The sequence below is a fragment of the Amphichorda felina genome (genome assembly GCF_050947745.1).
Source record: "Amphichorda felina strain 45539 chromosome Unknown scaffold_3, whole genome shotgun sequence".
Classification (NCBI taxonomy): Eukaryota; Fungi; Ascomycota; class Sordariomycetes; order Hypocreales; family Bionectriaceae; genus Amphichorda; species Amphichorda felina.
Window position 1 is genome coordinate 2225960 of NW_028145047.1, and position 27154 is coordinate 2253113.

The following is a 27154-nucleotide window of genomic DNA, read 5'->3' on the forward strand; positions in this document are numbered from 1 at the left end:
AATGGTCATTCTTGTTGGTCCCCTATCCACTACTCCTTTGCTGGCCGGGGTAGGACGTGGTCCATTGAGCTAGCCTCAAGTTCACGCACGCCCTCCCCATTTTTGAGAGACAATATTTTGTATACCCCTTCGCGATGTTCGTTTTATATAGCCATAGAGGTCAAGAACAGAGTGAATACATTTCCATTCACATAGCAATGTTGTAGCCGTAGACAGGCGTGGCCGTTAGAAAGGTGACCCTCATGAAACCCTCTCCAGCGATATGTACGGCGGAAGAAGGACTGCCAAAACGTTCATCATCATCATCATCGAGGCACTAAACGCGGCAGGCTTGTGACATTGGCTTGCGGCGGCCGATGCGGCGATGCGACGCAAACAGGTGTTTCAGGTCGGGGATATACTACTTCAATTTTGAGTACAGCCGATTCTCTAACACCTGCATGACTAGACATTTTCGCCAAGGAGTGACTTCTGGCAGATGTATACGATGGCATGGATCCCCTCATGGCCTCGACTACCCCGCCATCCGAGACCCTCCACCTCGCTCACCCCCACTACCATCACTTCATAGCCATCACCATCGCAAAGCGCGATCCCATCCCATACTCCATCTCACGTCACATATTCAGCCTTCCAGCCCTTCTTATTTCAATTCCCTTACTCTATAACTTCGAGCCTCATACTGTGAATTCCGCCTTTTCTCGTCTAACTTACGCGCGATATAACACACGCTCACCCCCACCACCGTACCGAACCCCAACGCCAACGACGAATCCGCCCTTGCCTCGAGCCCATCCATCCACCAATACCATCACCATGGTCGAGCGCGCCAACAAGCCGTCCGCTCTGGCCGCCACGCCAGGATTGCCCCCGCAGGCTCAGGTCACCATCTCGCACAGCAACTCCAGAGTCACGGCGTCGCTCCCCACCGGCGAGACCATCGAGATCCTGCTTCACGGTGCCACCATCCTTAGCTGGAAGGATGCCTCGGGTGACGAGAAGCTGTGGTTGAGCGACGCCGCCAAGCTCGACGGCTCTGGCCCTGCCAGAGGCGGCATCCCGCTCGTCTTTCCCGTACGTCGTCGTAGCACGCTGTCTCGTGTTTCCCCCTCTCCCCTTCCAATCCGTCCGTGTGCTGACTCCATATTCCCGCACGCACAGGTGTTCGGTACCAACTCAGGCCACGCGGTCGGGAAGCTGCCCCAGCACGGCTTTGCGCGCAACTCGCGGTGGGAGTTCCTCGGCAAGTCGACCAGCGAGGGCGCCACGGCGGGCGTCAAGCTGGACTTTGGCCTCTCGTCCGAGACGCTCGACGAGGCGACCAAGAAGCTGTGGCCCTTTGCGTTTGGTCTGCTGTACAGCGTCACGCTCGACCGCCAGAGCCTCAACACGACCCTCGTCATCACCAACGACGGCGAGGTTCCCTTTGAGTTCCAGACATTACTCCACACCTACTTCAAGGTCGACGTGAGCATCCCACGATTGTTTCCTCTTAGGCAGCGCCAGAACCCTAGTACCGCTGGGCTGACAAACCCCCCCTTCTCGAATCTAGGACATTGAATCTGTGCAAGTCTCCGGCCTAGAAAACTCCCCTTACGTGGACAAGCTAGACGCCCTCAAGACCAAGGACCAGGCTGGCGCGGTGGCCTTCACGGGCGAGACGGACCGCGTGTACACGCCCGCCAAGGGCCCGAGCCACCCCATCGTCATATCGGACGGCGGCAAGCCCCGGTTCCGCATCGTGCGCGACAACCTCGACGACGCCGTCGTCTTCAACCCCTGGATAGACAAGGCCAACAGCCTGGGCGACTTCATGCCCAAGGACGGGTGGAAGAAGATGGTGTGCGTCGAGCCGGGAAGCGTGAGCGGGTGGCAGACGCTGGAGAAGGGCGATGCGTTTGAGGCGTCACAGACGATTTACCTCGAGTAAGGAAGGGGGGTTAATGTGGATGATTTTCTTAAGGCGGGGGCGCATCTCGGTGGAAGTCGCAATAGCGCAAGATGTAACATCAAGGGCAACCTAGGGAGGGATTGCATAAGAAGCCAAAGGCTTTGGGTGAAATTTTCGCTACCATATCCTCCCATTTCAGACACTGTTTTGAGATCTATTTTCATCCTTCCCACATCCCGACAGTCATGCGCTTTTCCCTTCCTGCGACAGGTGGTCTGCCACCAAAAATGCCAGCTCTAGCGCCTGCTTCTCGTTGAGGCGCGGATCGCAGAAGGATGTGTAGTTTGTCGACAAGTCATCCTCGTCGAGACCCTCGCTCCCCCCAAGACACTCGGTCACGGCGTCGCCCGTGAGCTCGAGATGGACTCCGCCCAGGTAGCTCCCCTCATCCTTGTGGATGCGCAGGGTATCCTGCAGCTCAGCGTAGATGTCGTTGAAGCGGCGCGTCTTAATGCCGGTTGGGGTGGACACGGTGTTGCCGTGCATGGGGTCGCACTGCCAGACGACGCAACGGCGGAACTCGGAGCCCTCGACGGCGCGGATGTGCTGCGGGAGGAGGTCGCGGACCTTGGAGGCGCCGTAGCGCGTGATGAGGGTGATCTTTCCGGGCTCGCGGTCGGGGTTGAGGGTGCGCAGCAGTTCCAGGAGGTCCGCGACGGGTGTCGTGGGGCCGACCTTGACGCCGATGGGGTTGGCGATGCCACGGAAGAACTCAACGTGGGCGTGGTCGATCTGGCGCGTGCGGTCACCGATCCAGATGAAGTGTGCCGATGTGTCGTAGTACTCCTTTTGTGACCCACCCGAGGGAGGTGCTTCAGGAGTAGTGGCGGTCGCGGATCCATTGCTCTCGCCCCCAGTGACAGTCGCGGGCTTCTCGAGGAGGCGGGTCAGGGCCTGCTCGTACTCGAGGAGGAGACCCTCATGGCTGGTGAAGAGTTCGACTGTCTCAAGACCCGTCTGGCGCGAATTGATGACCTGGAGGAACCGCAGGGTTTGCTGGATGCTGTTGGCGATGGCCGAGTACTTTTCCTTGAGGGCCGGGTCGCGGACGTGGCCGAGTCCCCAGTCGAGAGGACGATGGAGGTCAGCAAGACCCGACGAGATGCTGGCCCTGATGAAGTTGAGGGTCGCTGCTGAGTGGTGATACGCCCTAGAGAGTATCAGTCACACTACGCCGGAGGGGCCAAACAAATCAGAGTTGGCTTACTTGACCAGACGTTGAGGATCGAGCTCGCGCTCATCAACATTGAAGCCGTTGAGAATATCACCTCTGAAGCTGGGGATCTCCTTGCCGTCAACTATCTCGGTCGGGCTAGATCTCGGCTTCGCATACTGGCCAGCCATGCGGCCAATGCGGACAATGCGCTTGTTGGAACCCCAAATGAGAACCAGACTCATCTGCAGCAGGAGCTTAATTTTGGACTCGATGGCGCCTTGCTCACAGTAGTCAAACAGCTCGGCACAGTCACCGCCCTGGAGGAGGAAGGCATTGCCGGCAGCGACATCTCGCAAGTGAGCCTTCAGGCGCTGGATCTCGTTAGGATGGACAATGGGCGGCATGCGCGAGAGCTCATTGACGGCGCTGGTGAGTTTGCTGGGGTCTGGGTACGACGGCGCCTGCTTGATGGGCTTGGTGCGCCAAGACGACGGGTCCCAGGGGGATTGAGCCATTGCGAATGACGGGCCAATGTAGATGTTCAAAATCTTGGTGTTAAAAAAAAAAGAGGCAACGTTGTCAATGAGAGCTCGAGGATGAATGCGGGAATGACTCGGTGAAAGATGAGTCAATGGAGCCAGGTGGTCCGTGACGTATTTTCAGTCTCGGGACCTCCCTCCAGCCAGCAGTTGCACCAGGTGCAATGTACAATGGCTTAGGAGTACAAAGATAAGCACTTACCACCAATTTGAAACGGGCTGAAAGAATTGTGCGACCTCACAGAGAGAATATCGCAACGATGTAGGACCTACCTTGGGATAGATACTGTGAGCCCAACTGGGGAAACATGTTGAAATGCGGCGTTCCTGCTTCCAGGCACGTGGGGGGTAGGATCGGCAAAGCTCTTGCAAGCCCCGTCGTCCCCCACCACACGTACCCAACAAAGCACTGCCTACGTACCACCATCGCTCGTCTCGCTCCAAGATTAACCCACTACCAAATCCGTGCGTACACAAACCCGCAAACATCGCCAGCCCGCACAACCAGCCCCCCAATGGCCGACAAACAACCCCCCACCGTCGTCGAGGGCGCCACTACTGGCGATGTCGAGGACGAAATCCCCTCCGCTGCTGCCAAGTCTGCCGAGGACCGCAAGGCCGCCTCGGCCCTCGCCAGCCTCGACGCTGGCAACGACTCCTCCTCGTCCGCCGCCAAGGCCAACATCGACCAGGATGCCGTCAACAAGGCCATGAAGAACCTACCCGGCGCCTCCGCTACCAAGCAGGCCCCCGCCCCCGCCCGCAAGAACGTCAAGGTCGACGCCGCCGACGTTGCCCTGCTCGTCGACCAGCTGGACATGACCAAGCCCAAGGCCACCGAGCTCCTCAAGGCCCACGACGGGGACGCCGTCAGGGCGATGAGGGCGTACGTCTCTGCTTAGAGTGGACAGGCGAGTCTCCCTTGCGTCGGGGATGGCAACCAAAAGCTAGACTCGACGAGTCGGAAAGAGCCCCAACCGACGACCGAAGCCCCGCGCAGAGAAGACACGGCAAACTTTCGCCTGTACGATTGGGCAGCTAGATGGTTTGGGTTTCGGAAATGACCTTCATATCCCACAACTGCATCAAACGCCACGACACGCGCTATCATCTCCCCGGCGCCATGATGACTGGTACTCCCTAGCGACAAGGCGGCAGTCCCCCAGGGAACAGAAGATACCACTCCACGACTATGCAAGCATTGTTCATGAGTTAGCAGAAAATTCACCCACAATTGCATGGATACTGGTCTTGAGAGCACAAAGGCTGTATGGGGGCAAGCCAAGGATTGTTGCAAAACAAACAGTTATTGTCCGTGCAATTGTGTACATGTTGAAGTGCTCGCTCCAGGAGCCTAAGAAATCAATAATAGTCCAAACTCCGGTACCATCCATGCCCAGTGTCCTAAACGAGCGACAGGCCAATGCGACCCTATGTAACCGTACCAAACTCCCTTGGGTATTATGTACATCTCCAAAATATAGAATACAACTCATCTCTCAGCCCCCTTACCTCCAGGTCTTCGACAACGGGCTTCCAATCTTTGGCGCGAATTGCAGGCTCTTGCGTCTCGCGGCCATCAAGCGTCTCATCAAATGCCCATCCGGTTCCGAGGAATCGACGAGCACTTGGCCCATATCACGAGCCTTGGGCGGGCAGGTCCTGGTCATCAAGGACTCCTCCATGGGGGAAGTGCAAGTGTCATCGCCTGCGCTGGGCGTTTCGGGGATCGCAGCGGCATACTTTGCAATGGCTTCAGGGGCGGGGGTCTTGGGAACCGGAGTCAGGATGAACTGTGACCACTCAATGTCATCGTCCTCCTCCTCCTCCTCCTGGTTGCTGCCCTTGTCGGAAGGCGTGTGCATCCAGGCAGTGCTCTGCCGGCGATTGTAAGATGAGTTGGGCGTCTGCACCTCGCGCCCCCCACCACTGCTCTTGGAACTGTCGACTAGAGTCCCGTTCATGTTGGTGAGGGCTTTGGGTTCCATGCTCTTTCGGCGGCGGGCCCCTCCTCGAGGCACAAGCGTCGTGTCAATGTAGTAAGGGCTTTCATCCAGCCACTCGTTCTCGCGCTCGCAACTGTTTCAAGATTAGCTCCAGTTTCTGGCCGATTAAGACCATGGGAGGAAAGCCACTTACTCAAGCACCCAGCTGACACCAACACAGTGCACAAGACCGTTGGTCTGGCGCACCTTTTCCAGCGTCCTCTTGCCGCCATCCTTGTAGACGATGTGGGTGATTCCAACCTTATTGGACAGCCCATCTCCGTTCGATGGGGTACCAGGATGCCAGTCCCAAGTCTTGCGGCAACGAGCACCCATCTGGGTCAGCAACTCCATGAAGATCCCACTAGCATCCGCACCCTCTGTTGTGTGCACGTCAACAAACACCACAGCGCCCCGAAGGAGGTTGGGGTTGATGTCTTCCCGGGTCCCGGGGGTATACACAGCTGAGACGTCATTGCTCTTATTAGGTGTGGTAGGCGGCAGTGCGGAAACGCGTCGGGGTGCGCCTGATGCCCTCCTGCTCTTTGAGGGTGACAAGGAGGGAGTGGTAACACTCCTCGTCAGCCCGCCTCCAGACCGCTGAGGAGGCAGCCGAGCCACGCTGAAGGCACGCTTCTTCAGAGGGCTCGGGGTCGACTCATCGGCCGCCTTCAGAGGAACCTTGGTTGTGGTGTGGGGGAAGATATGCCTCTGCAGGCGGACAGGCGTCACAGGAGCTGGGGCAGAGGGTCCTAGGATAGCAGGGTCGATCGGCATCTCGTTTTCATCCCCGTACTCCTGGCTAGCATCAGAGAGGGTATCATCTTGTGAGTAGCCGCCTGAGCTCTCCTCCGCCTTCCGGGGCACCATCTCCGACATTTCTTCGGCCTCCTTAGCCAGGTCAAAGTCCTCGTCCTTCAAGTCCAATTCCTCAAAGACCGGCTCAACCTCCTCGACGGCAGGTTCCGTGGGCGACGCCACAGTTTCCTTGCCCTTGGCCTCGGAGTGAGATTGCATCTCTTCCTCGAAGAAGTGACTTACTGTAGGTGTTTGCCCGGCCGTAAGAGAAGTAACTTGAGTCGACTGTGTCTCCAAGTGCTCAATTTGGGGAGTGGGCTCCTTGAGAGGGCTCCCTGCGGACCACGACCCAAATTGCTCTGCAAGAGAGGTGAGCCCGATTGTCGATCGACGAGTGCCGGTTTTGAATAGAGCGACTGTGGGTGTTGTGGATAATGTCTTTGTGGGTGACAGTAGTTCGCTGTCAGACTCTGCGTCGAAGTCTCCGCAAGGGTCAAGATCTCTCTCCCTCAGTTGATAATTGGGATTGGGGGTCCGAGACGGCGACTTCTGTGGTGTCGACTGGTTCGGAGTTGGGGGGAGGGCGACCACAATCTCCTGTGCTACTCCATCCTCCTCCATGGTGACGTCGGGGTCATCAGTAGGCTCAGCAAGCTCCATGGTGGATTGAGGGTCCGCAGCCTGCTTTTCAAAGGCCTCCTCCTCTACGCCATCTTGCTCGTCATCAGGCGTCTCTGCCAAATCATCGTCCAATGCTCCAGGCGCGCTGTCCACGAGTTCCATGTTTTGTTCCTCGTCCTCAGAAGGCTCAGCCTCGTCCAAGGAGGGGTCGGCATCTCGTGGAAGAACAGCGGATAAACGTCCCGGGAACCTGATTTTCGCAATCGGCTCGGGGAAAATTTCCGCGTCTTCAGCATCGTTCTCGCTTTCCGGGGATTCATGCTCCATGAGGAGCTTCTCTGATGGGGTTCTTGGGGCTTCTTGAGATGGAGTCGACATGACCAGCGGCTTCATAGCCGGAGAGCCGCCCATCTTCAAGATGTCTTCCTTCCGCGGGCTTTCCGCTAATGTTTTTAGGCCGGGCATCGCACGCTTAGCTGGCGACTGCAGTATCGATGACTTCATTGCTGATGGCATATGCTGAGACTTGGAAGGAGACCCGAAGTCGAGTCCCTTAATAGGCGACGGCGGGCGCTTGGCAGCAGACATGAGAAGTGAGCTCTGAGAGGCCGCAGCCTGGGTATTGGCTCCCATGGGTTTGGTGGCAGACTTCAGGGCGGAGCCAGGGAACGGCACGGCGCCAATCTTGCGGGCCGGAGACCTCATTGAGTCCTTCATAGCCGAGGGCACCCGCCTGGCAGGTGAAGAAAACACAGTGGAACCCAACTCGGGCGCGTTCAGGATGGCGTTGTTGACTGTGATAGTGGCGTCGTCGTCTCGCTCCTCCGGCGCGTGATCGGGCTTCTTTGGATGGGGAGCGACGCTACTGGGCGGCTTGACGGGACTCTTCTGCATGGGTTTGACGGGCGAGTAGTCAAGACCCGCCAACTCATCCTCGGACTCGTCGCCTCGCTGCATGGGCATCTGCGTCACCTTCTTTGGGCTCAGCGGTTTCTTCGGCTCCTGCTCCGAGTTTTTGGCCGTCTTTCTCGTGCTTCGTGCGGCGGTAGCACCACCCCGGCGAGCAGGGCGTCCACGGATGCTGGCAGTGGCCGGCTCCTTCTTGGAACCCTTCTTTGGGTCCTGAGGCGCCATATTCTCCTTGTCGGGCTCCTCAAATGTGACCGTCTTCTTCACTGCCAGTTTGGCAGCCCCCGCCCTGGAGGTTATTCCGGAGCGGGCACGTGTTGTCTTTGGGGGTTGGGGGGCTAGCTTCTTGGGTTCGGGCTCGACGACCTTCCTCGGCCTGCCACGCGTGGCCTTCGGTGGCCCAGCTGCCTCCGCCTTGGATGTCTCAGTGGCCTGCTTCTTGGCCGGCCGGCCGCGAGTAGGCTTTGCTGTGGAAGCTGCCTCTCCCGAGGATGGCCCCATGTCGGCGAGCTTTCGGGGGCGTCCCCGGGTGGCCTTGCGAGTGACCGTGACTTCTTCCTGGGCGAAGTCGTCCTCCCCGTCGGAGTCATCCGGCCTCGTCTTACGCTTAGCAGCGGTGCTCCTCGTGCTAGCAGTGGGTGCCGACCTAGCCTTGGCCGCTGCTGTGACGATCTTGGTGGTCTTGATGGCGGGCTCGTTGGCCTTGGCGGCAGCTCTGGCACGGGTCATTCGCTTTGGCGGAGACTCCATGGCTGCGGGTGTTCTCTGGTGTTAGTATGAAGTTGTCGGATGGGCTGGGTTCAGGGGAAAATTGAAGTTCCCATTGCGGTGTCGGAGGCGCCAAAGTGCTGTTGCGATGCCGATGCGTGCCAGAAGCCAAAGAGCTGCAGGCGTGGATGGTTTGTTATTATGGGTGAGGCGTGTTTGGCCGTGTTGCTAGGCAACAAGTGGGTGGCCCAGCCAACCCACCCAGCGTCGGTCACTCGGTCCCCATTGTTCCGGTGGGGGTCCTGCCCCACCCTGCAACAACTGACACTGTCTGACACTTCTGACACCCTCCCGTTGATGCCTGCTGGAGACTCCCCTAGACTCTCACTCAACTATCTGTAGACCCCTGAACGTCACTCAAAATAGCATGGTGAACCTCCCCTCGCCGCCAGTGCATTTTTCTTGCAAGGCGCAACACATTTCAGTGACCCCGGACTCTCCCAAGACGAAAGATAATTGCAAAAAGACAAGCTCGCCACACTTTTATAAAGTACCTTGGTTTAAATCTGCTCACTACCTCTCCTCCCAACCAAAAACTCCTCACGCGTCGCGTGAAACACCCCCCCCCCCCCCCCCCAACCAAACAACACAAGGGCCCTTCATCCAAACCGTTCGCTATGACAACCCAAACGTAAATCATTCATCAACTCATCAATCAAGTATATGATGCATTGAGCCAGCGAGGTCACGGCGCCACGCCGCCGTGTCGGCTCGAAACACACAAAACACGAAAGCATACCGGGTCGAGTTCCCAGCCGCACTGCTAGCCGTCGGCGACATCCAGCAATATCGTCTCGGCACAGTGAAAAAAACGTATAGACAGAAGCTGGCAGCGGACCGCATACGAGTACTAGCTGCCTCATCGGAAGGTGGTCCTGAACGGGCCGTCGACTTTCACATCCCTGACCCCATCAGGCATCAGGCGGAGCCACTCGTTCCAGCTATCAAGATCGACATTGTCATCGTTCAGGCGGATAGACATGTGCAGCAGCGGGTAGTTGTCATGCGCACTGCCTCGGACAGGGCTATTCTGAGACACCGGAGCGAGGAATATCGACGGTAGTCTCGAATTACCCGACACCATGGTGTGCAACGGCGCAGGGAAACTCGTGACCATCTCCCTCTCGGGGTGTTTGTCCCGCACCATGTTCGGGTACCTGGAGAAGAGTCCCGAGTGCACCTCGGCAGCGGAAAGTGGGTTGAAACGGCTGGCACTCGTCCGCAGGAGCTCCACCAACGCGAACGTGAACGCACAACGGTCAAGAACGCCCTGATGCTCATCCGATATGGACGCAGCAATCAGCTCCAACACTCCTGTCTGGCGAACCATTTTTGACGACGGATAGTAGGCGGCATCCATAATGATCAACGTATCCGCAGATGCTTCCTGGAGGATCTGTTGGATTCCGTTCCATCGTATTACCGTGGCCTTTTGGGGGTCTCTAGAGCTATGATACAGTCAGCTAACCCAGATCCGGCACCGCAGAAGCCGCCATGTCCCGGTCGTACCTTGCGAGGACCATCTCCCGGTTACCATCGAGATAGGTGTGTCCCGCGTAATAGACGATTTTCAAAACGTCCCGATGATCGCGATCCGCGGCAAAAGCATTCAGCTCCCGCGACAGCCATCTCCATGAGTTCTTGGAGCCATCCGAGGAGGGGGGGATCATCTTTGTTTGCAACGTATAGTGGTAGTGTGTGTCCAAAACATCCGCCAGTTCCCGGACAGCGTTATGGACGGCAGTAATGTCATCGTCATCGTGCCAATACAGCAACAGTGCGTGGACCGCGGTGTAGCGACTGCGACTCGAAGTGGAGAGCATCCGAGAAGCATTCGACTGGAGCTCGTTCTTGAGGCTCTCTATGCCGGGCAGGGAGAGAGATTTCTCAAGGCGGGGTCCGGAAGGCAGCGGGGTCCGGTGACGGGCCTCGCTCAGGGGCTGGCGGCCAGGGTGATGATGCGGAGGTGTGCTGGAGTCAATATCCATCTCCTGAGGGTCGTGGGTGAACATGGCCTGAACAGCTGCCTGGGCAGGGGCAGGACTCAGGGGTCGGCCGGCGGCGAGCGAAGGAGCAATATCATGGATGGTGGGGCTGTGAGACCTGTGAAACTTGTTGACCACATCCTCCCAAGTCATGTTATGATGGCTTGGGTGGCACTTGAAAGGGGGAAAGAGAGACAAGAATGTTAGTTGTACTAGCCGGATGCCCGCCAGGGCTCGGGGGAACCTACAGCAACTCGTCTGCGGCGGCAGTCATTGCACGCGCCCAACTTTCTGATCAAGGCGGCCCGCTCTCTGGATTGCTGGGACAAGGGTCCGGTACGTCTCCTGCTGGTGCGGCGGCTGTTAGAGACGTCGGAGCCATCCCTGAGAGAAAAGATAGATTGGTGCAGTGTAGGAGAGGTGTCGGCACTGTACGATGTGTTGTTGGTCTCCGCGGAGGCCAGGGTGGCGCTGGTGGCCTGAGTAGAGATGGATGAGTTGGTATCCTTCCTCGGGGGAGGAGGCGAGAGTGGCTGAGGGAAGAAGGAGGGCGGCGTGGCGGTGACGGCACGCGTTGGCGTGAACTGCCGCACGGGGGACTCGTCCGGCCGGGGGAGCGGGCCTGGAGTGACCTGACGGTGGTGCTGGTGGTGGTGCTGGTGGTGGTGGTGCTGCTGTTGCTGCTGCTGCTGCTGCTGCTGTTGCTGCTGTTGCTGCTGTTGCTGCTGGTGGGAGGCCAGCGCAGCAAGCGACTGGGCGGGTGTCGAGGCGGCCGGTGGCGAGGGAGAGTGCGGCGCGGGCACGGGGCCCGGAGCGGAGGACGGAGTGGAAGCCGAAGCCGGGGCCGGGGCTGCTGGAGACGAGGTGGCGACCAGAGACGGAGAGTGGGCTGCTGGAGGGGCCTCGGGGAAGCCATGGACTGAGCTCATGGCTGACTGCCGCACCCCTGGGAGGTGACCAGCCCTCGAGGTGGGCGAGTTGGTGCGGCCGGGGGCTACCGGGGGGCTACCGGATAGCAGGAGGTTGAAGACGGGAAATGCGCACAGCTTCAGGATTTCGAATCAAGGCCCATTATTGCCGCAACAAGAAAAAGAGGAACCCAGCAGGATACGGAAAGAGCCAGAGTTAGCACCAAGCCGAGGTCCCAGGGGTCCCACGCGGGCGTTGCCAGCCGCGCCAGAACGGGGACCGGTCAGCGGGAGGGCAGCGAGAGAAGAAGAGAGGCAGGCGAGGGCGCAGATAGCGATGCGGGTGACGGAAGTGAGGCGCTGGAGTTGCTGGACACGGGTGTTGATGTAAGAGCAGATGTCCGGGGTGAAGGCGCCGATATACGGATAGGGAATAATAAGGGTGCTGGCAACGGACCTGGAGGGCGCCGTGCCTGTAGGCGCGGCCTGTAGGTGTAGGCAGGTAGGTGTAGGTATAGGTGTAGGTGTAGATGTAGGTGTAGGTGGTGTAGGCGGGTGCAGGCGCAGGTGTACTATGTAGCAAACACGGGACAGAGCCTGGCGTCTGGCACGGAGTACACTCCACACGTACGGCGAGCTCAGGTAAAAGCAAGGTACACCCGTCCCTTTATGTGTACAGGCAATGTGTGAACGAGCCTGGGGCAGCCCCACCACCAGAGGGTCAGGTAGGGGCAAAAAAAAAAGTGAGGGGTGGAAGAAGAATGGCAAAAATGGGACTGGAAGCCCGGCGCGAGATGAGGCGAGGTGAGGTGCAGGTGCAGTTGAGGTGCAGAAGGTGCAGCCGGCAGGTGGGCAGTGGGCAGTAGCCAGCCAGTGGGCACAGGCACAGGCACTGGGCCGAGGAGAAGGAGGGGGGGGGTTGTTTAGGGATGCACCTGCCATCAGCGGCCAGCAACGGCCACCAGCGCATTCGCCCACTGTATCCATACTCGTACTCGTACACATCCACGTACACATCCATACCTACATACATATCAGTAGTAATGGATCCAATGTTGTTGTTGCTGCCCAGGTAGGTACTCGTAGGTCGCCTCCAGGCCAAGAAATGCTGGATGCGACCCGCGCCCTCATCATCCCATGACCCAGCGGTCAACCAGCGTCGCAGTCGCTGCTACTGCTGCAATCGACCCAAGCAAGTTAAGCAATCTGGAACCACAAGTCCCGTTGACCATGAGGCCGCCTCACAGCCAGCCAGCGATATCTGCAGCACCCTTCCGCCGCGAGCGTGGCCACACCCGCGCGACATGGCCGTTGATCATGGTGGTGGGGGGAGAACAGGCTTGCGAGCTATTATGATATACTACTAATAGTGTGCACCCGTAGTGCTCATACGAGTACGAGTACTGTACGAGTAAATACTTACCTACATAAGAACAGACGGGCGCGAGACCGATGCCTGCCTTCTGTGTTGTTTCACCCTTTGACCAGACGCGAGGCAAGCTACCAAACATCGTGGCCGTCACGAGGGCAGGTTTGGACCGTTTGGTCGTTGAGGCTCCAGTTTCCGCCCGAAGCAGTGTGCCAGTTGTTTGTCGGTTGCTACCAGGATTCGGTCGGCCGGCTGCGATCGGGGTCAAGGATCAGGGCCGGTGACATTCCAGGCCGACCATGGCCTGGCCGTCTGCGACTCTGCTTGTTGGCCAGCCTTGGAGGTTTTTTTGATACGCGGGAGTGTATACCATACGATGATATCAGTGCCATGACGGGTGGTAAGCGGCTCACCGTCCAATCTACTAGTTCCAGACACCGCCCCAGACCAGCCATGATATGATATACTACCATGTAGCATCACCAGCGCAACGGGGGGAGATGAGGGCATTTGAGTCTTGGAGAAGGAGCGCAAGTGTGTGTACTTCTCGTACTTTGTTGGTGGGGAAGTGGATATCAAAGGGCAGGCCGTTGTGCACGCGCCGTCGGTGAGACGCGGGGTCCCTTGTGGGCTCCTCTTTTTATTCACTCATCGACATTCGACACTTTCATGTGCCGACATCTTCAGTCTGCTCCCTCCTGATAATGTTGCCATTGTCAGAGCACGGCCGCGGTACGAATGCAAACATCTATTACCTCGGTTGGTGGCAACCCCGACGGCAAGCTGGGTCCAGGTCTCTACAGTATCTCCCGTCGTCGCGTCAAGCCGTTGTATAAAGTGAGCCCGAATGGGCGTAGACCACCCAGGTGAGATGGCGAGATGGTGAGATGGTGAGATGGTCAGAGGTGAGAGATGAGAGGTGAGGGAGGGGCGTCGCAAAGAATGAAGGCGTGTGTGGGCGACGACGTCAGAGTGCGTTCCTGGAGACTCTGGAGTCGACGCGACGGAGCTGAATGCAAGCAATCAGCAGATCGACAAGGGTCCCTCCTTTTGCTCCTTTTCTCCCGCCCTGGGGCCCCTGACTCGCAAAGTCTCGCATCCCCCGAATTCCGAAGCTGTTGGAGTCGTCGACTTTTTGCCGGCGCGAAATGCGCTTCCCGCCCAATTCCCCTGTAGTGGGGCCAGCTCACAGTTGACCCTTTCAGGCCTTCACTCTCCTCGAGTCCTTGACTCCTCCAAGTCCCTTGGCCATCGTGATTCGACGGCTACTCGGCGCCTTTGGCCCCGGTTCGTGCCTGGTCCAGGAGGGATGATCCTGGTCTAATATTGGCCAACCCAATCTCATCAGCCTCCTTGTCCACACTGGAGGTTGGAGGCTGGAGCTCTCGCTCGCCCGACACGCTCGACACGCTGCTCGACAACCATCGCGTGCTCACAGCGCCGGCGCCGACCACGAGGAAATTGGGCCACTGCGCCCTTCCAGGCTCCAGAGTCCAGCCCACCAACCGACGTGGCTCTGGCTCGTGGCTCTGTGCGGACCGTGGCGGGCCCGACGGGCTGCGGCCCACGACGGCCCATCCCTCGGAACTCCAACGTGGGCACATCAGTACAGCAACACATCAGCGCACCAGCACGTCGAAAGGCTGAGGCCCAAGAGAGACATGCTCGTCGGGCACATGCGTCGAGGCCGCCCGCTGTAGCCATGGTCCGCCCCAGGGGTATCATCGTGGACGAGTAGGTAGGTCCATGTCGTTGGTTCCAGCATACATGTTCGTACCAAGATCTCTCTGCCAGCAGGCCTCTTCTCCTTCATCTTCGTCTTAACAAGGGTTTGCCGGTAATACCATGCAGTAATGATCAATAGTGATGTAGTACTACCTCTGTACATACATGTGCGAGTAGTCATATGTAAAGTTTTCAGCCGCTGATTTGTCGTCTGCTACCCTATGCTTTCAGAGCGCCCAAGTGCACCGCCGCCTTGGTATTATGTATGGCATCGTTAACTCCGACCGGTCCTGTCTCTGCATGTTTTAGATGGCAGGCCGATTGAGGCTCTCCGGGTTACTATCTGTCTGTCTTCCTTTTTGTTGCACACTCATATCATGTTGAGGAAACATGCAAGTCGTCAGCCCAGACTTGTTCCCCCACCCACCCGAGCCATAACCCTCACCGAGATTGCCCATACTACTATGTGGACGTGAGACCCATGGTTTGATCATCCGCACCCCAAGTCCAGTCCAGAAACGTCACTCCCCGTTCCACCATAGCCGGCTGCAACTCTCAATGGACTTAGGTAATCTGGACATGTCGTCATATGATGCCCACCACGCCGAGTTCTTGTTAGGCTCCGATGCAGAAAACCAACAGGGGGCATTGGCTCGACCTCACAGGGGCTTGATGAGAGGCTCGTAGCCGAGAGGCTGCTAATAGTACCTACGTAATTCGAGTATGTGTTCGAATCCATAGCGAGTATGATACCACCCCGTTCCCCAGTACGCATGCCAAATCTCACAACGCCAACGTCCCGTCCCGTAATAAATGTCCGTGTAATACTCTGGCCCAGCTGCTGTCACCAGAGACCCAATATTCATAACAACAATACCGTTTCGCCATCCTAGTCCTGCTATCGTATCTTAAACAGTCGGGTTTCGTGTGTGGTACAAGATTTGTGTTCGGATCCAGCAATCATGCCGTCTCCCGCTTCGTCCATCCAATGTTGGTCCACTCACCCTTGTCCGTCTTCCGGTACCCGATGCTACTCCTCTGGTCATCGATCAACCTTCCCCACTCCAAGAGTAGTCGGAAGAGGTACACCTCAATGTCCTTCTCCCCAATCGCCTTTTCTACCCACTTCTGGCCCTCACGCGCGATCCACTCCCCGTCACTCGTGGCGCCTTTGATGTGGGTTTCCCTGCCGTTGATTTTGGCACGGTTCTCAGTCCCGGTAAAGTATAGGTAGGTTGAATGGAGGGAGTGGTATCGTGTATCCACGGGCACGAAGTGGAGATAAGCTTCAAGGCGTTCGGTGTACCATGATCGGAAGATTGTCGACACAAACGGGACGCTCCCTGATCGGACTGTGCGCATCAGCTGCTCCGGTGGGCCGCCTTCCTCGTCTAGCTGCAACACATAGCGGTACTCGAGCGGCTCTTGTACGTCTTCTTTGGCTCCAAACACTTGCTTGATAAGCTGGCAGTGATCACCATGGCACTCGGAGAAGCCGCCAACCCCCACATCGAACGGCGCCACACTGCTTGCCTCTGCTGCTGAAGCCCTTTCATAACCATAGCTTTCCTCGTATCCCTGGATCGGAACCAAAAGCGTTACCTCTTCATGGGCACTGGGATTGACGAAGAGATGCAGAAATCGATACTTCTGACTACCGCGAAGGGCGTGGGCGTCAATACCCTCCTGAGTCCCGACTTTCCCTCTCCAGAATAAGGAATCATATCTTCGACCAAAGTCCCACTTCATATCAGGGCTACCGCCAAGTGTAGTCCTGGGGATGGGAATGAGCATGTCTTTGAAGACATCCGTCTTAGACGCGCCGAATAGAGGCATCAGTTTTCGGATTGGCGGAACTTTGGGGCTGGTCATGAACATCTCGTGTAGATTCTTCAGGTCCGACTCCTCGCATGTTTCCATGGACTTTTCCCACTCGATAAGAAACGCGTGTTTGGAGTGACGCTCAACGCAACTGGAGCAGAGCTCTACCATATCCCACTGGGGGCGAGACCGTCCCGGCGACCCTGGTGCACATGCTTGCGCGAGCATTTGGCGAAAGTCGCTGGGCGAGAGGAGCTCCGACGCTAGATCAGTCGCCCCGGAGTCATTATCTCTAGAATCGAGGTCTGATTCTGTCACGTTGGGATCGGCCGCCAAGGACCTCTTCGATATTAGATCCGCAACCGCCCTCAGGTCTGCCTGACCCTGAGCATGCGCTTCTTCCCAGGAGGGAAGGATTCGAGGAGCAGGGTCGAGATTGATTGGTAGGATCATGTCTGGCAAATGTGCCGAGAATTTACCAATGATAACCGAGAGTTCCTCCAGGTCATTGTTCCGCTGTTTATCCCCAGCGTCGCTGTGCGTGACTTTGCCATTGCTGACAGTAATGGTAGAGACTCCAGGCACCTCCGATATGGCATCCACCTTCTTCCGCAGCACGTCAGGTTTGAAGCTCCAGAAGGGGGACAAGTCGTTATCGATCTGCTTGAAGGTGTCGACAACAACGGTATTCTCGGCATACTCGTACCACCGGTCGAAATTAGGTGGCGGAACCATGCCGGGATGGCGTTCCTGATAGATAATGGCTGCTACTTCGAGGCTTCTACTAGTTGTGGCCTCTGTAACCCAGCGGTCGTGCTTAGCAATGGCTTTGAAAATAAGGTCGCTTATGGGATGTCTGGGATACGCCGGGGTTCCTCTGATGGCGACATTGAGGGTGGCGGCGAAAGCAACCGCGACAAGGAGCACGGTGATCAAGGCTCGTCCGACAAAAAAGAGCCTCCGCACGTCATGATAGTACATGAACAGGATGGCCCCCAACACTAAAACCCATGTCGGTATAAGAATAGGTGCCCGATCCACATGCATCCAGTCGCCGAACTTGATAGCGTTGACCATGGAGCTCCAGACGCCGATTAAGATGGTAACCGTGCTCGCGGGTAGAAGGGGCGATGTCTCGCACATCCAGGTAACTGCGCAGACCGAGAGAGCAGCAAAGGCAATGCTGTCCACAATGATATCAAAACCATACAGTGATCCGGAGGATGGCCTCAAACGCGAGCGCTCTTCAAACAAGGCGCTGCCCAGCGTGACAAATCCCACAGATATTGCAGATAGGATCAGTACGGAGGACAGGGCCCGGAAGCGCAGTTTCATTGTTCGAGTCCAAGACAGAACTCGCCAGAGAAGGACTGTAATAACTGCGTCAAGGACGAGCCCGAGGACCTGGAGGAAGAGGACCCATGGCCTGCTGTCGAGGGGCTCAAAGCAAAAATAGGTTGATGTGATGATCTGGCCTGCTGAATGAAATGTACCAAGTGCAAAGAGGAGAACGCTGAAGCCTGCAATGAGCATGGTAACTCTCGGGCCGCTAAACCAGTCATGGAGATCATCGAAAATAGTCCGCCATGGGTCGTCTTGATCAGCTGCTGCTGGAAACCCATACTTTCGTCGTGTCGCAAAGATCTCATACATGAAGAGGAGTACACACAGAAAATACTTTGTCTCGGTCAGCAAGAAGGGCCGCTACATGGTAGCAATTCACTTTACCTCAATTCCAACAGTGGCGCATTGCTGTTGATCCGTCACCCGATTGAACAGCTCCAGACGAATGGCTATGCATATAACCAAGGTGGGCAGGGTGTGGCGCTTTGGTCGGCTGGGCATTAGAGCACCATGGCCTTTTTTAAGCTCGTCAGGGGCACCGTGGTCGAGCATGCCGCCATGATCACCTGGGCGTTTGGAATCCGTAAACCGCCCATCGGCGCCTGGGAGCCATTTGGAGAGATGGCTTGCTGCGAAGCAGAACCCGCTTGAAAGAAGCAACACCAGAAGCGAAGACAGCCGCGGATGCCCTATACATTGTCAGATCAGTATTGGCTGGCCGTGGCTTAGAACACTTGGGCAGCGTATCGTACCTGAGAGCGAGTGGCGTTCTAGTGATATGGAGAGGAATGAGAAAGCAAGCACCGTCCTGGCCGTTGTTAGATCCTGAATAGTATGAATGACGTCCAGTCGTTGGGGTGGTTCTTACCCGATGGCTGAGAAGTGGACCAAATCGGGATGAGCCATGGCGCATTGGCTCTTTTAATAAGGAGGGTTGAACTGCACGGGGCGCAACGGCCAAGACCTCATCTCATTTTTGTGGCACCGGAAATAGCAAAGAAGCGTCGCGAGATCTTTGGGATGCTTGCAGGTGAGGGAGGAGAGTCAGCCTCAACTTACGGATACGTAGGCGGTTTGATGGACTTGATAAAAACCTGGAATGCTGTAAAGATGCTCATTCCGGGCTCTAGCTGACCACACACACACCATGTCAGGGGGATGACGGAGGCCCCAGTGGGTGCACGGTTACATAAGCCACCCCTAACAGGTACGTTGGTCCCCTGCACGTCGCGTTTGGCCAGGAGTCAGGGACCCTGAGGCCTGAGCTCAGGTACCCGACGTACTATGTAATGTGACGCGAGCTGGCCCGTTTTTTCTGGGCCCGCATAGTCCGCACCTATCCACCAGTTATTAATAAGTTCGGAGTACATACCATTGCTGATTCTTCTGGTGACGCTCGATGCCCAGCAGCAAGAACAGACCAGGACGGACTTGTCCACGCCTCTAGGTAATCGTGGACGGCCTGCCAATAACCACGCCACCGTCGCCATGGCAGGATTCAGCGATGTGCCTCTCATCCAAACCATCGCCGTGCCCGCAGTATGCCTCCTGATTGCCTTCCTCGGCTACTTCTCACAGCTCGTCTTCCACTATGCGACAACCCTCGATCCCGGGCCGCCCTCTCGCAAGGAGACCGTCGTCTTCAACATCCTCCTCGCCATTCTCTACTTCACCTACTTCCGATCCGTCATGGTCGACCCGGGCCGATACATGTTCAAGGACAGGGTCCTCGAGGTGGACGAGAAGCAGAGGTGGTGCAAGAAGTGCGAAGCCCCCAAGCCACCCCGAGCCCACCACTGCCGCCACTGCGCACGATGTGTCCCCAGGATGGACCACCACTGCCCCTGGACGAACAACTGCGTGTCCATGACTACCTTCCCCCACTTCCTTCGCTTCCTCGTCTACACCAACCTATCGCTATGGATGCTTGGCTATCTCCTGTGGCAGCGCTTCTACGCGCTTTGGGAGTCCCGCCACCTGCCATCCTATCTCGGCCCTAGTCTGCCAGCATTGATTGCCCTGGCTGTCTTCTCCCTCGTGGGATTCGTCACCTCCGTCGCTCTCGGCATCATGCTCATAACCACTGTCAAGGGTTGGGTCCTCAACCAGACCATGATTGAGGGCTGGGAACAGGACCGTCACGAGGCCATTGCCGAGCGAGGCGGCCGTGACTGGTGGGAAGTTACCGGTCCCGATGGGGAGCAAATCCTTTTCGAGAAGATTGAGTTTCCATACGATGTAGGCCTCTTCTCGAACATGGCACAGGCGATGGGAACCTCAAACTTCCTCTGGTGGTTTTTACCATTTGCTGGAAACCCCCATATCAGCAAGGATGGCATGGGCAGCGGTTGGGACTGGGAGGAGAACGGCTTCAACCGCATAGAGGGTATGTGGCCCCCCCCCGATCCGGAAAAGATTCGACGGGCCGCTCGCGCGCAGCCCACGGCTCGGAGAGACTACGCCGCTGAGCTCAGGGAGCTGGAAATGAGCCCCGAAGAGCGGAAGGAGGCGTTCAAGAAGCGTCAGGAGGCGGACATGAAGAGGAAAAGGAGGCTGATGGCGGAGCTTGAGGAGGTGGATGGGCCGGATGCTATAGGTGAGGGCGATTTTGGCGACGCTGTGTACGATGATGATCTAGGCTTTGACGCGGCGTCCGGCTGGACCAACACAGATGGTGAACGGCTTAGAGACTATGGTGTCGATGAAGACGCAGAGGACGGCCTTGATGAAGATATCCCACTGGCGGAGCTCATTCGGCGTCGAAAGGTTTTGAAAAAAGACGGCGACGACAATTAGCAAGCGCGGCATCGATTTGATTTAAGGATTTTTACGACTAATGATTTAAGTCTCCGAGATAAAAAAAAAAAAAAAAAAAAAAGACGAATAGACTATCCAGCGAGGATATATCCTGCTCCATCCCAAGCAATCAAGACCACCAGCCCCTTCGCTTGAAAAGCATGGAAACAGTTATAAGCACCCTCCCTATAACACCGTGGCCTGCAGCGATGCGGTCGCCTGGCTCCGATGTACATGCAAAGACAAGAAACAGACAATCCTCACCAGCGCAACCCACGTATCTCTATGAAAAACAGCGCTCTAAAGAGCTTCGTGAAATATCACTTTATGAAGCATCACATCGTCTACCAGTCGTCGTCGTCATCGTTCCTTTGCCTCTGCATGGCGTTCTTCCTCGCTAGGAGTGCATCTGCCAGACTGCCGCCGAGGCTGGGCTGTGGTGTCGTACTTCTGCTATTGTCAGAGCTACTTGCCGCTCCGTTCAGGCTCATGCCAGAGTCCCGCTGCTGCAGATCTGCAGGCTTTCGGGCTGCGGCTGGGCGCTTGGCAGGCGGCGCCGGAGGCGTCGGCTTGGCTCTGGCCACTGGTGGAGCCGGCGGAGGTCGGGGAGCCTGTGCCTGTTCCTCAACATACGCGGCGGGAACCCAGGCTTGGCCTTCTGGCGTCTTGCCTAACCACCATCCTGTTCACACCCAAGTCAGTATCGTGAATGCTTGCAACTAATTTTCAACATAAGAGTACTAACCGTTGCTCTCCTTTTGCACAATCTCAATCATCTGACCAGCAGTGATGGACAACTCGTTCTCTCTCTGGCCAGCGAAATCATACAAAACCTTGGCCATGATCTTCGCCGGGGGTGCGGCTGGTGGCGGAGGTGGCGGCGGGGCGCGGGTGACGCTTCCGGTACTATTTTGATTTCGGGTGTGATTCGGTATCGCAGCAGAGGTGTTGGCGATCGGGGTCGGCTTCGGGACCGGGGCAGAGGTGTTGGCGATCGGGGTCAGCTTCGGGACCGGGGCAGAGGCTGCCACGTTAGAGGCGGCGCTGATGGCAGCAGGGGGCTGCGGGACGGCCCTGGCGCTGTTCGCACCAGGTCTGGGCTTCGGTGTGCGGTTGCCCTGAAGCCTGGATGGCCGGCCGCTGGGGCCGCCAGGCTTGATAAGTTTGCCTCGAGTGATCGGTCTTGGCGGGACAGGTTTCGCTTTGGGCGTCGGCCTAGAAACCGAAGATGGGGGCTCTCCTGGCTGCGTGTGGACAGCGCCACTCTTGTAGTAGTCCACGGGCTGCTGAGAGTCTTTCAGGACCTTGACCTGCTGCATTTTGCCCGGCTTCTTCGCGTACTCGATCGTCTCCGCAATTTTCAGGTTAAAACCACCTGGCATCACGCGCTGCATTTGTGTGAACATTTCCGTCTTGAAGACGCACGTCATGAGAGGGTCTGGCTCCTGCGGAGATCCAATTCCCAGGGAAAACCAGTCGTCGCGACATGTGGACGTGCCAATGAATTTGATGGAACCCAGAGGGATACCTTTGTCAATCGAGATGGAAGGCTGGCCGCTCACCAACATTTGCGAAATGATGTAGAACTTGTTGTTTGTGACAACAATGATCCGGGGGCTGAGCTTGCTGGACCGGCCAAATTTGGCCTCTAGTATCTCGGCGCGGCAGGAAAAGACTGCTCGCTCATTTGAGCCCAGATTTGCCGCGCTCCGGATCTGCGACCCAAACCCGTTGGACGCATTGACGCCGAGATAGTCTCCAAGAAATCTTCTGGAGCCGAGCAGACTCATGCGCCGTCTTTCCTTGCGGCCCTGGAGAACACGGTGGCCCTGGTCGCGCAGCTGCAGGAACTCGGCCCCAGTGCGCTTCTTTCTCCAGAAGCGCTGGATCCTTGTAGCGGACTCGGCACGGTAAGCAAGGTAGGCTCTCCACATCCGCTGGATTCTCGTAGCCATGTTGTGCCAGTACCTATCTCTCATGTGTTCCAGCGCAAAGAGAGTCTCTGGAGCCTTGATAAATGCTTTGGTCACACCCATCTGCCATTCCTCTTTGGGAATACTGGTGTCCTTAAGAATCTGCTTGACGGCATTCTCATACGACCCTTCCCAGGTGTACTCGCCCGCATACGAGGTGGCAGGCGACAAGAGGAAGAAGCGATCGACGAATTTGTCGAATGCCTGGCGGTATGCGAAGCCGGCACGGCGAATGCGAACGTTCTCCTGGAGACCGAGGTACTTGATCTGGTGAAGAACGTTGGGACTATTGTACTCGGTGGGCGACTTATTCTCGTTGGGCTTGATTGTCCGGATGTATGAAGGCTGACACTTCATCAGCGTGTCAACCAAGGCGTTGGCCGAGGTGCGAATTCGGTCGCCTGCCGATGGCGGCTGCTTCCTATTGTCATGGTCCACCTGATTGGGGAACAGAGTGTGGACGAAGTCGTTGCTGCTACTCTGGAAGAGGTTGAGGAGGCCCTTCAATAGCTGATCCTTGTTCTTGTCCGTAATACCATCGACAGTGTAACTGACATCTCCAGCATAATGCTTTATAATGAAACTACCCTGCCGAGGCGTAAGGTGGGCGTGGGACATGCCATTGATACTCTGCATGAAGGTCCGGTCGGAGGCTGCTGGGTCGGCATGGGCCGTCTTTGTCGCATCCTTCATAGCCGAAAAGACACCCGGCGGTCGTATCTGCTCAATGAGCTCGCACACAACCTTGTTGTCAAAGTACTTGATGGGAGTCCACTGAATTTTCTCTCTCGCGTATTCCTCCTGCTCCGTCTTGAGAGTCAGCTGGATAAAGATTTGCTGAAGCTTCTCGTTGACGTAATTGATGCAAAGCTGCTCAAAGCTATTCTTCTCGAAGATCTCGAAGCCATAAATATCCAGGATGCCAAGAGTATTAGTGGTTGCCTGCCTCGACTTCAAAGACTTGTTGACGCGACCAACGATCCAGTCGAAGAGGTTGCTGTAGACTGCCTTGGCCAAGGCGTCTCGAGTAGCAGTAGCTTGCGAGGGGTTTGCTGGCGACTCAATAACTTCATTGGGTCGTGGGGTCAAGATACGGATAGTGATGGCGTGCACAAGCTGGTCTGGAGTCACCTCGAGGAGATAGGCGGCAAAGTCAACCACCGACCTATCCGCCACCTCAGCGTAACCGCTATCATTCTCGCGGAACTGAATATTTCCAACCCATAAGACAGCGGCCAGCATCCGGAAGATGCTGTCTTGTTCAGTCTGGGACAGACCGATGATCTTCATGGCGTTGAGCGTATCCTGGAACTCGGCGATATCGTCGATACCGTCAACATCGAAGCATTTTGACCGGCTAGTGTAGACATAAGTCTCCGGTTTCTGAACGCCAAACATTTGCTGGTATTGCGCCGAGGCGCCCTTTGTGAATTGGTAGAAGATGTGAAAGTTTCGCTCGTTCGTAATCTGGCCAACGACTCGTGTCTTCTCAAGCAGGTAGTTGGTAATGTCGGCGCCGACCGGCTCCCCCTGGGCGTTGAAGTAGATTTGGAGGTATTTGCCGAAACGGGACGAATTGTTATTCCTCAGCGTCTTGGCGTTTCCAAAGGACTCAAGCAAGGGGTTGGTGGCCAGCACCATGTCCTTGATCTGCTTGATGTCGCCCGACTCGCCCCCTGACACATTGGCAATGTACTGCATAATGCGCTTGGCAGCCTCGGTCTTGCCAGCACCAGACTCGCCCGAGATGATGACGCATTGGTTGTCTTGGTAGGCCTTCATATTGTAGTAGGCGGACTCGGCGATGGCAAAGACGTGTGGCGGCATCTCTAGACGGTTCTTGCCCTTGTAGCTCTCGAGGACCTGGTCGGTGTAGATGCCCAGGTCGCGGAAGGGGTTGACTGAGACCAACACATGGCCGATGTAGGTGTAGATTTCGGCGGCGTCGAATCGCTTCTTGAGATTGTCGTTGATGGCTTCGTTGGAGACTTTGCTCAGCAAGGTCAGATCGGAGACGCCGACCTCTTTCTTCTTGGTCACCTCAAAGGTGGCCTTCTTTGGCTTCGCACTGGCGCCGGCGCCGGCGGCCCCGGCCTGGGCTTTCCGAGCCCCCTTGTCTTTGGGACGCCGTGAGATACCCTGTGGCGCGCATCAATCGTTAGGCCGCCTCGCAAGAGGAGTGATAGAGGGGTAGTGTCTTACCATGGTGGGAGAAAGGGGAGGAGAGCGCGGGGAGGATGTGGTGAGGGCGGAGCAAATGCTTGCGAAGAATTCACTCGCGCATGAGGAGTCTAGTCGTGCAAAGAAAGCGACAGACGAGGCGACAAAGCGAACGACACAGAGAACTGGATTTGACGCTGTCGCAAGCCAGAGATGGTGGTGGTGGTTGGGTGCTCGATACGTTTCGGCGGCTGATGCTGTGGTGCCTGACGGTGACGAAAACGCCGACAATTTGCCGCCTGGGCCCGAAGCACCGCCTCGTGCGGTTACGAATCAGTGGCGGCTGGGGAAAACGTGCAACGAATCGTTGATCAAGCCCAATTCGGAACAACAGGAAGTTGTCGTCACCGCCGAACTCAAACCCGGAGATAAAATGATAAACTTAAACGAAAGTCAGGAACCTGAACCTTGACCATCTCTTGAAAAAGAAACCTTGCTAATGTAATACTCCATAGGTAGCCAGTTAGGTGTAGCTGTTGCCAAGACCAACTGGGGCCGTGACGATGCTTGCTGGACTCCCACTCGCACGAGTCGCACTGCACAAGTCGCACTTCGGCCGAAGAGACAAAGATGGGGAATCCCATGTCCAGAAGTGTTGCGTCATTGTGCGTCGCGCCATCATCGCATTCGACGGTGACCATTGGACTTGTCCAAATCGGAAATGGAAAAATTAATACTACATCCTTGGGGCGCTCGCGAGGCTTTTCATTTTTCCTCTTTCCCCTCCAACATTTTCCCTTGTCTCTAAGCCCCTCCAGAGGCGCTCACAGACCCATTGGGCGTCGTTTCAGATGTCACCGCTGTACGGATACTACGTACCGATAAGAGCCCCGACAGTCCCGAGGCCGTAAAACCTAGGCCCACCAGCGGATTTATCTTCGCGGCAGCGCTTGCCGAGCTTTGCGTACATAGTAGAGCGGAGAATCTCGTCCACCTCAGAACATTGTTGTGGTCGGTTTCTAGGAGCACTATCGGGCTGTGAGCAACCATTGGGGCCACCACATGGACTGCGTGGGCAATGGTTCATGCAACACTAATTACGGATAGTAGCCAACCAATTCTTCGAGAGCACGATAGGCTGCATGCCGCCAAACAGATCGCAGCTGTCTTTTCAGCCATTGAAACTCTTCTCTGCTACCTGAAGTACCACAAGTTCCTTTGGTCGTATAAGTGAGATGTTCCGAAGGCAGGAAAGAAAGAAAAACAAATAAACTCCGCCCAGCGACGCCCTCCGAAATCACGCCCCCATTAACTCAATTCTAGTTCTACACAATCCATGCGCCGCAGGAAGCCAAGACAGAAAGACGAAGGGTCATGGCCGCACCCCAGGAGGATATCACCCAGGAGGAACTAGTGTATTAATTCCTCTGGCCGGGCGACGGCGCTGCCGGATCGTGTCTTGTTACACCATGGTTGGCGATAACAGGGCCACCCCTACTGACAACATTACAGATATGGTTGGCTGGGCGAGAGTTAGCTGGATCCAAACTGGATTTTAGGATGACAGAGGCAACCTACGGGCGCCGTACTGGCGGTATTCTCCAGTGGCAGAGTGAGAAGAAGGGGAGGGGGATGGGCCGTCCCTCAACGGAGTGGACTGGCCGCTTGAAGAAGCCGAGGAGGGAGGGTCTTGGTGAATAATTGTGTTGCGTGCCATGATTGATGCTGGGATTGGGGTTGAAATTTGAAGACGGTCGTCCGTGTGCAAGAGGAGTAGATTAAGTTAGACTGTAGGCATGTGTTTATAGTGTTAGCATAGAAACAGACGAGATATATGTACGAATCTCGGGGGGTTACTAGAGCGTAGTATATCTTGTCTGAATGGTGGTACTACTACTTGGTCTGACTAGGCTCTCACGAGGCATATGTCGAGACTACCAGTAGCCATTCAATTAGCCAGGCGCAATGGCACCGAAGAGGGCGGCAGAGCCCAAGGCGTCAAATCAAGGCAGATGGGCCAGGCACCTGGGGCAAGCATCATTCTAGGGCGGTATACCCGTCAGGCCTCCTATCAGAAACAAGGGCGACAGTCACGCAAAGAAGCTAGACATTTTGGCCAAGGTGAGGCTTCATCACGCGCGGGCAGCACCGAGGAGAGGTTCGGGGCAACTGGGCGGAGCGGTGGCGAATGGCGCAGCATCTAGTGTTATAGGAGACACAAGCAACCGAAATCTAAAAACGATAAAACATCTTGTTAGGCAAAATAAGAGGCACCCGTGGGATGGGACTAATGGGCGGACGATGAAAGCTTATGGCTGGCGGCATTGCGCCACTGATGGCTGTTAC

The 27154-nt window shown here is 56.6% G+C and overlaps 8 protein-coding genes across 8 annotated transcripts; 3 read left to right on the forward strand and 5 right to left on the reverse strand.

The window, feature by feature from the left end:
* Nucleotides 1-816: 816 nt before the first annotated feature.
* On the forward strand, nt 817-1930 carry ACO1O0_003401 (glucose-6-phosphate 1-epimerase; the record flags this gene model as incomplete). Its single annotated transcript, XM_083192855.1, has 3 exons — nt 817-1074; nt 1162-1467; nt 1553-1930. 3 exons carry the CDS (start codon nt 817-819, stop codon nt 1928-1930), a joined length of 942 nt encoding a protein of 313 aa, XP_083051912.1.
* A 204-nt stretch (nt 1931-2134) lies between these two features.
* On the reverse strand, nt 2135-3622 carry ARO8_2 (DAHP synthetase; the record flags this gene model as incomplete). The annotated part of the gene is made up of 2 exons (XM_083192856.1): nt 2135-3101; nt 3159-3622. The coding sequence occupies 2 exons, from the start codon at nt 3620-3622 to the stop codon at nt 2135-2137; spliced, it is 1431 nt and encodes a 476-aa protein (XP_083051913.1).
* Nucleotides 3623-4161: 539 nt separating this feature from the next.
* On the forward strand, nt 4162-4548 carry ACO1O0_003403 (uncharacterized protein; the record flags this gene model as incomplete). Its single annotated transcript, XM_083192857.1, has 1 exon — nt 4162-4548. One exon carries the CDS (start codon nt 4162-4164, stop codon nt 4546-4548), a length of 387 nt encoding a protein of 128 aa, XP_083051914.1.
* Nucleotides 4549-5154: 606 nt separating this feature from the next.
* On the reverse strand, nt 5155-8709 carry ACO1O0_003404 (BRCT domain-containing protein; the record flags this gene model as incomplete). Its single annotated transcript, XM_083192858.1, has 2 exons — nt 5155-5725; nt 5786-8709. 2 exons carry the CDS (start codon nt 8707-8709, stop codon nt 5155-5157), a joined length of 3495 nt encoding a protein of 1164 aa, XP_083051915.1.
* Nucleotides 8710-9586: 877 nt separating this feature from the next.
* Nucleotides 9587-11641, reverse strand: ACO1O0_003405 (uncharacterized protein; the record flags this gene model as incomplete). Its single annotated transcript, XM_083192859.1, has 3 exons — nt 9587-10167; nt 10196-10853; nt 10961-11641. 3 exons carry the CDS (start codon nt 11639-11641, stop codon nt 9587-9589), a joined length of 1920 nt encoding a protein of 639 aa, XP_083051916.1.
* Nucleotides 11642-15674: 4033 nt separating this feature from the next.
* On the reverse strand, nt 15675-18068 carry ACO1O0_003406 (uncharacterized protein; the record flags this gene model as incomplete). Its single annotated transcript, XM_083192860.1, has 1 exon — nt 15675-18068. The coding sequence occupies one exon, from the start codon at nt 18066-18068 to the stop codon at nt 15675-15677; it is 2394 nt and encodes a 797-aa protein (XP_083051917.1).
* Nucleotides 18069-19367: 1299 nt separating this feature from the next.
* PFA4 (palmitoyltransferase PFA4) lies at nt 19368-20675 on the forward strand (the record flags this gene model as incomplete). The annotated part of the gene is made up of 1 exon (XM_083192861.1): nt 19368-20675. The coding sequence occupies one exon, from the start codon at nt 19368-19370 to the stop codon at nt 20673-20675; it is 1308 nt and encodes a 435-aa protein (XP_083051918.1).
* Nucleotides 20676-21019: 344 nt separating this feature from the next.
* MYO1_1 (myosin 5) lies at nt 21020-24853 on the reverse strand (the record flags this gene model as incomplete). The annotated part of the gene is made up of 3 exons (XM_083192862.1): nt 21020-21357; nt 21421-24787; nt 24851-24853. 3 exons carry the CDS (start codon nt 24851-24853, stop codon nt 21020-21022), a joined length of 3708 nt encoding a protein of 1235 aa, XP_083051919.1.
* Between the last annotated feature and the right edge of the window lie 2301 nt (nt 24854-27154).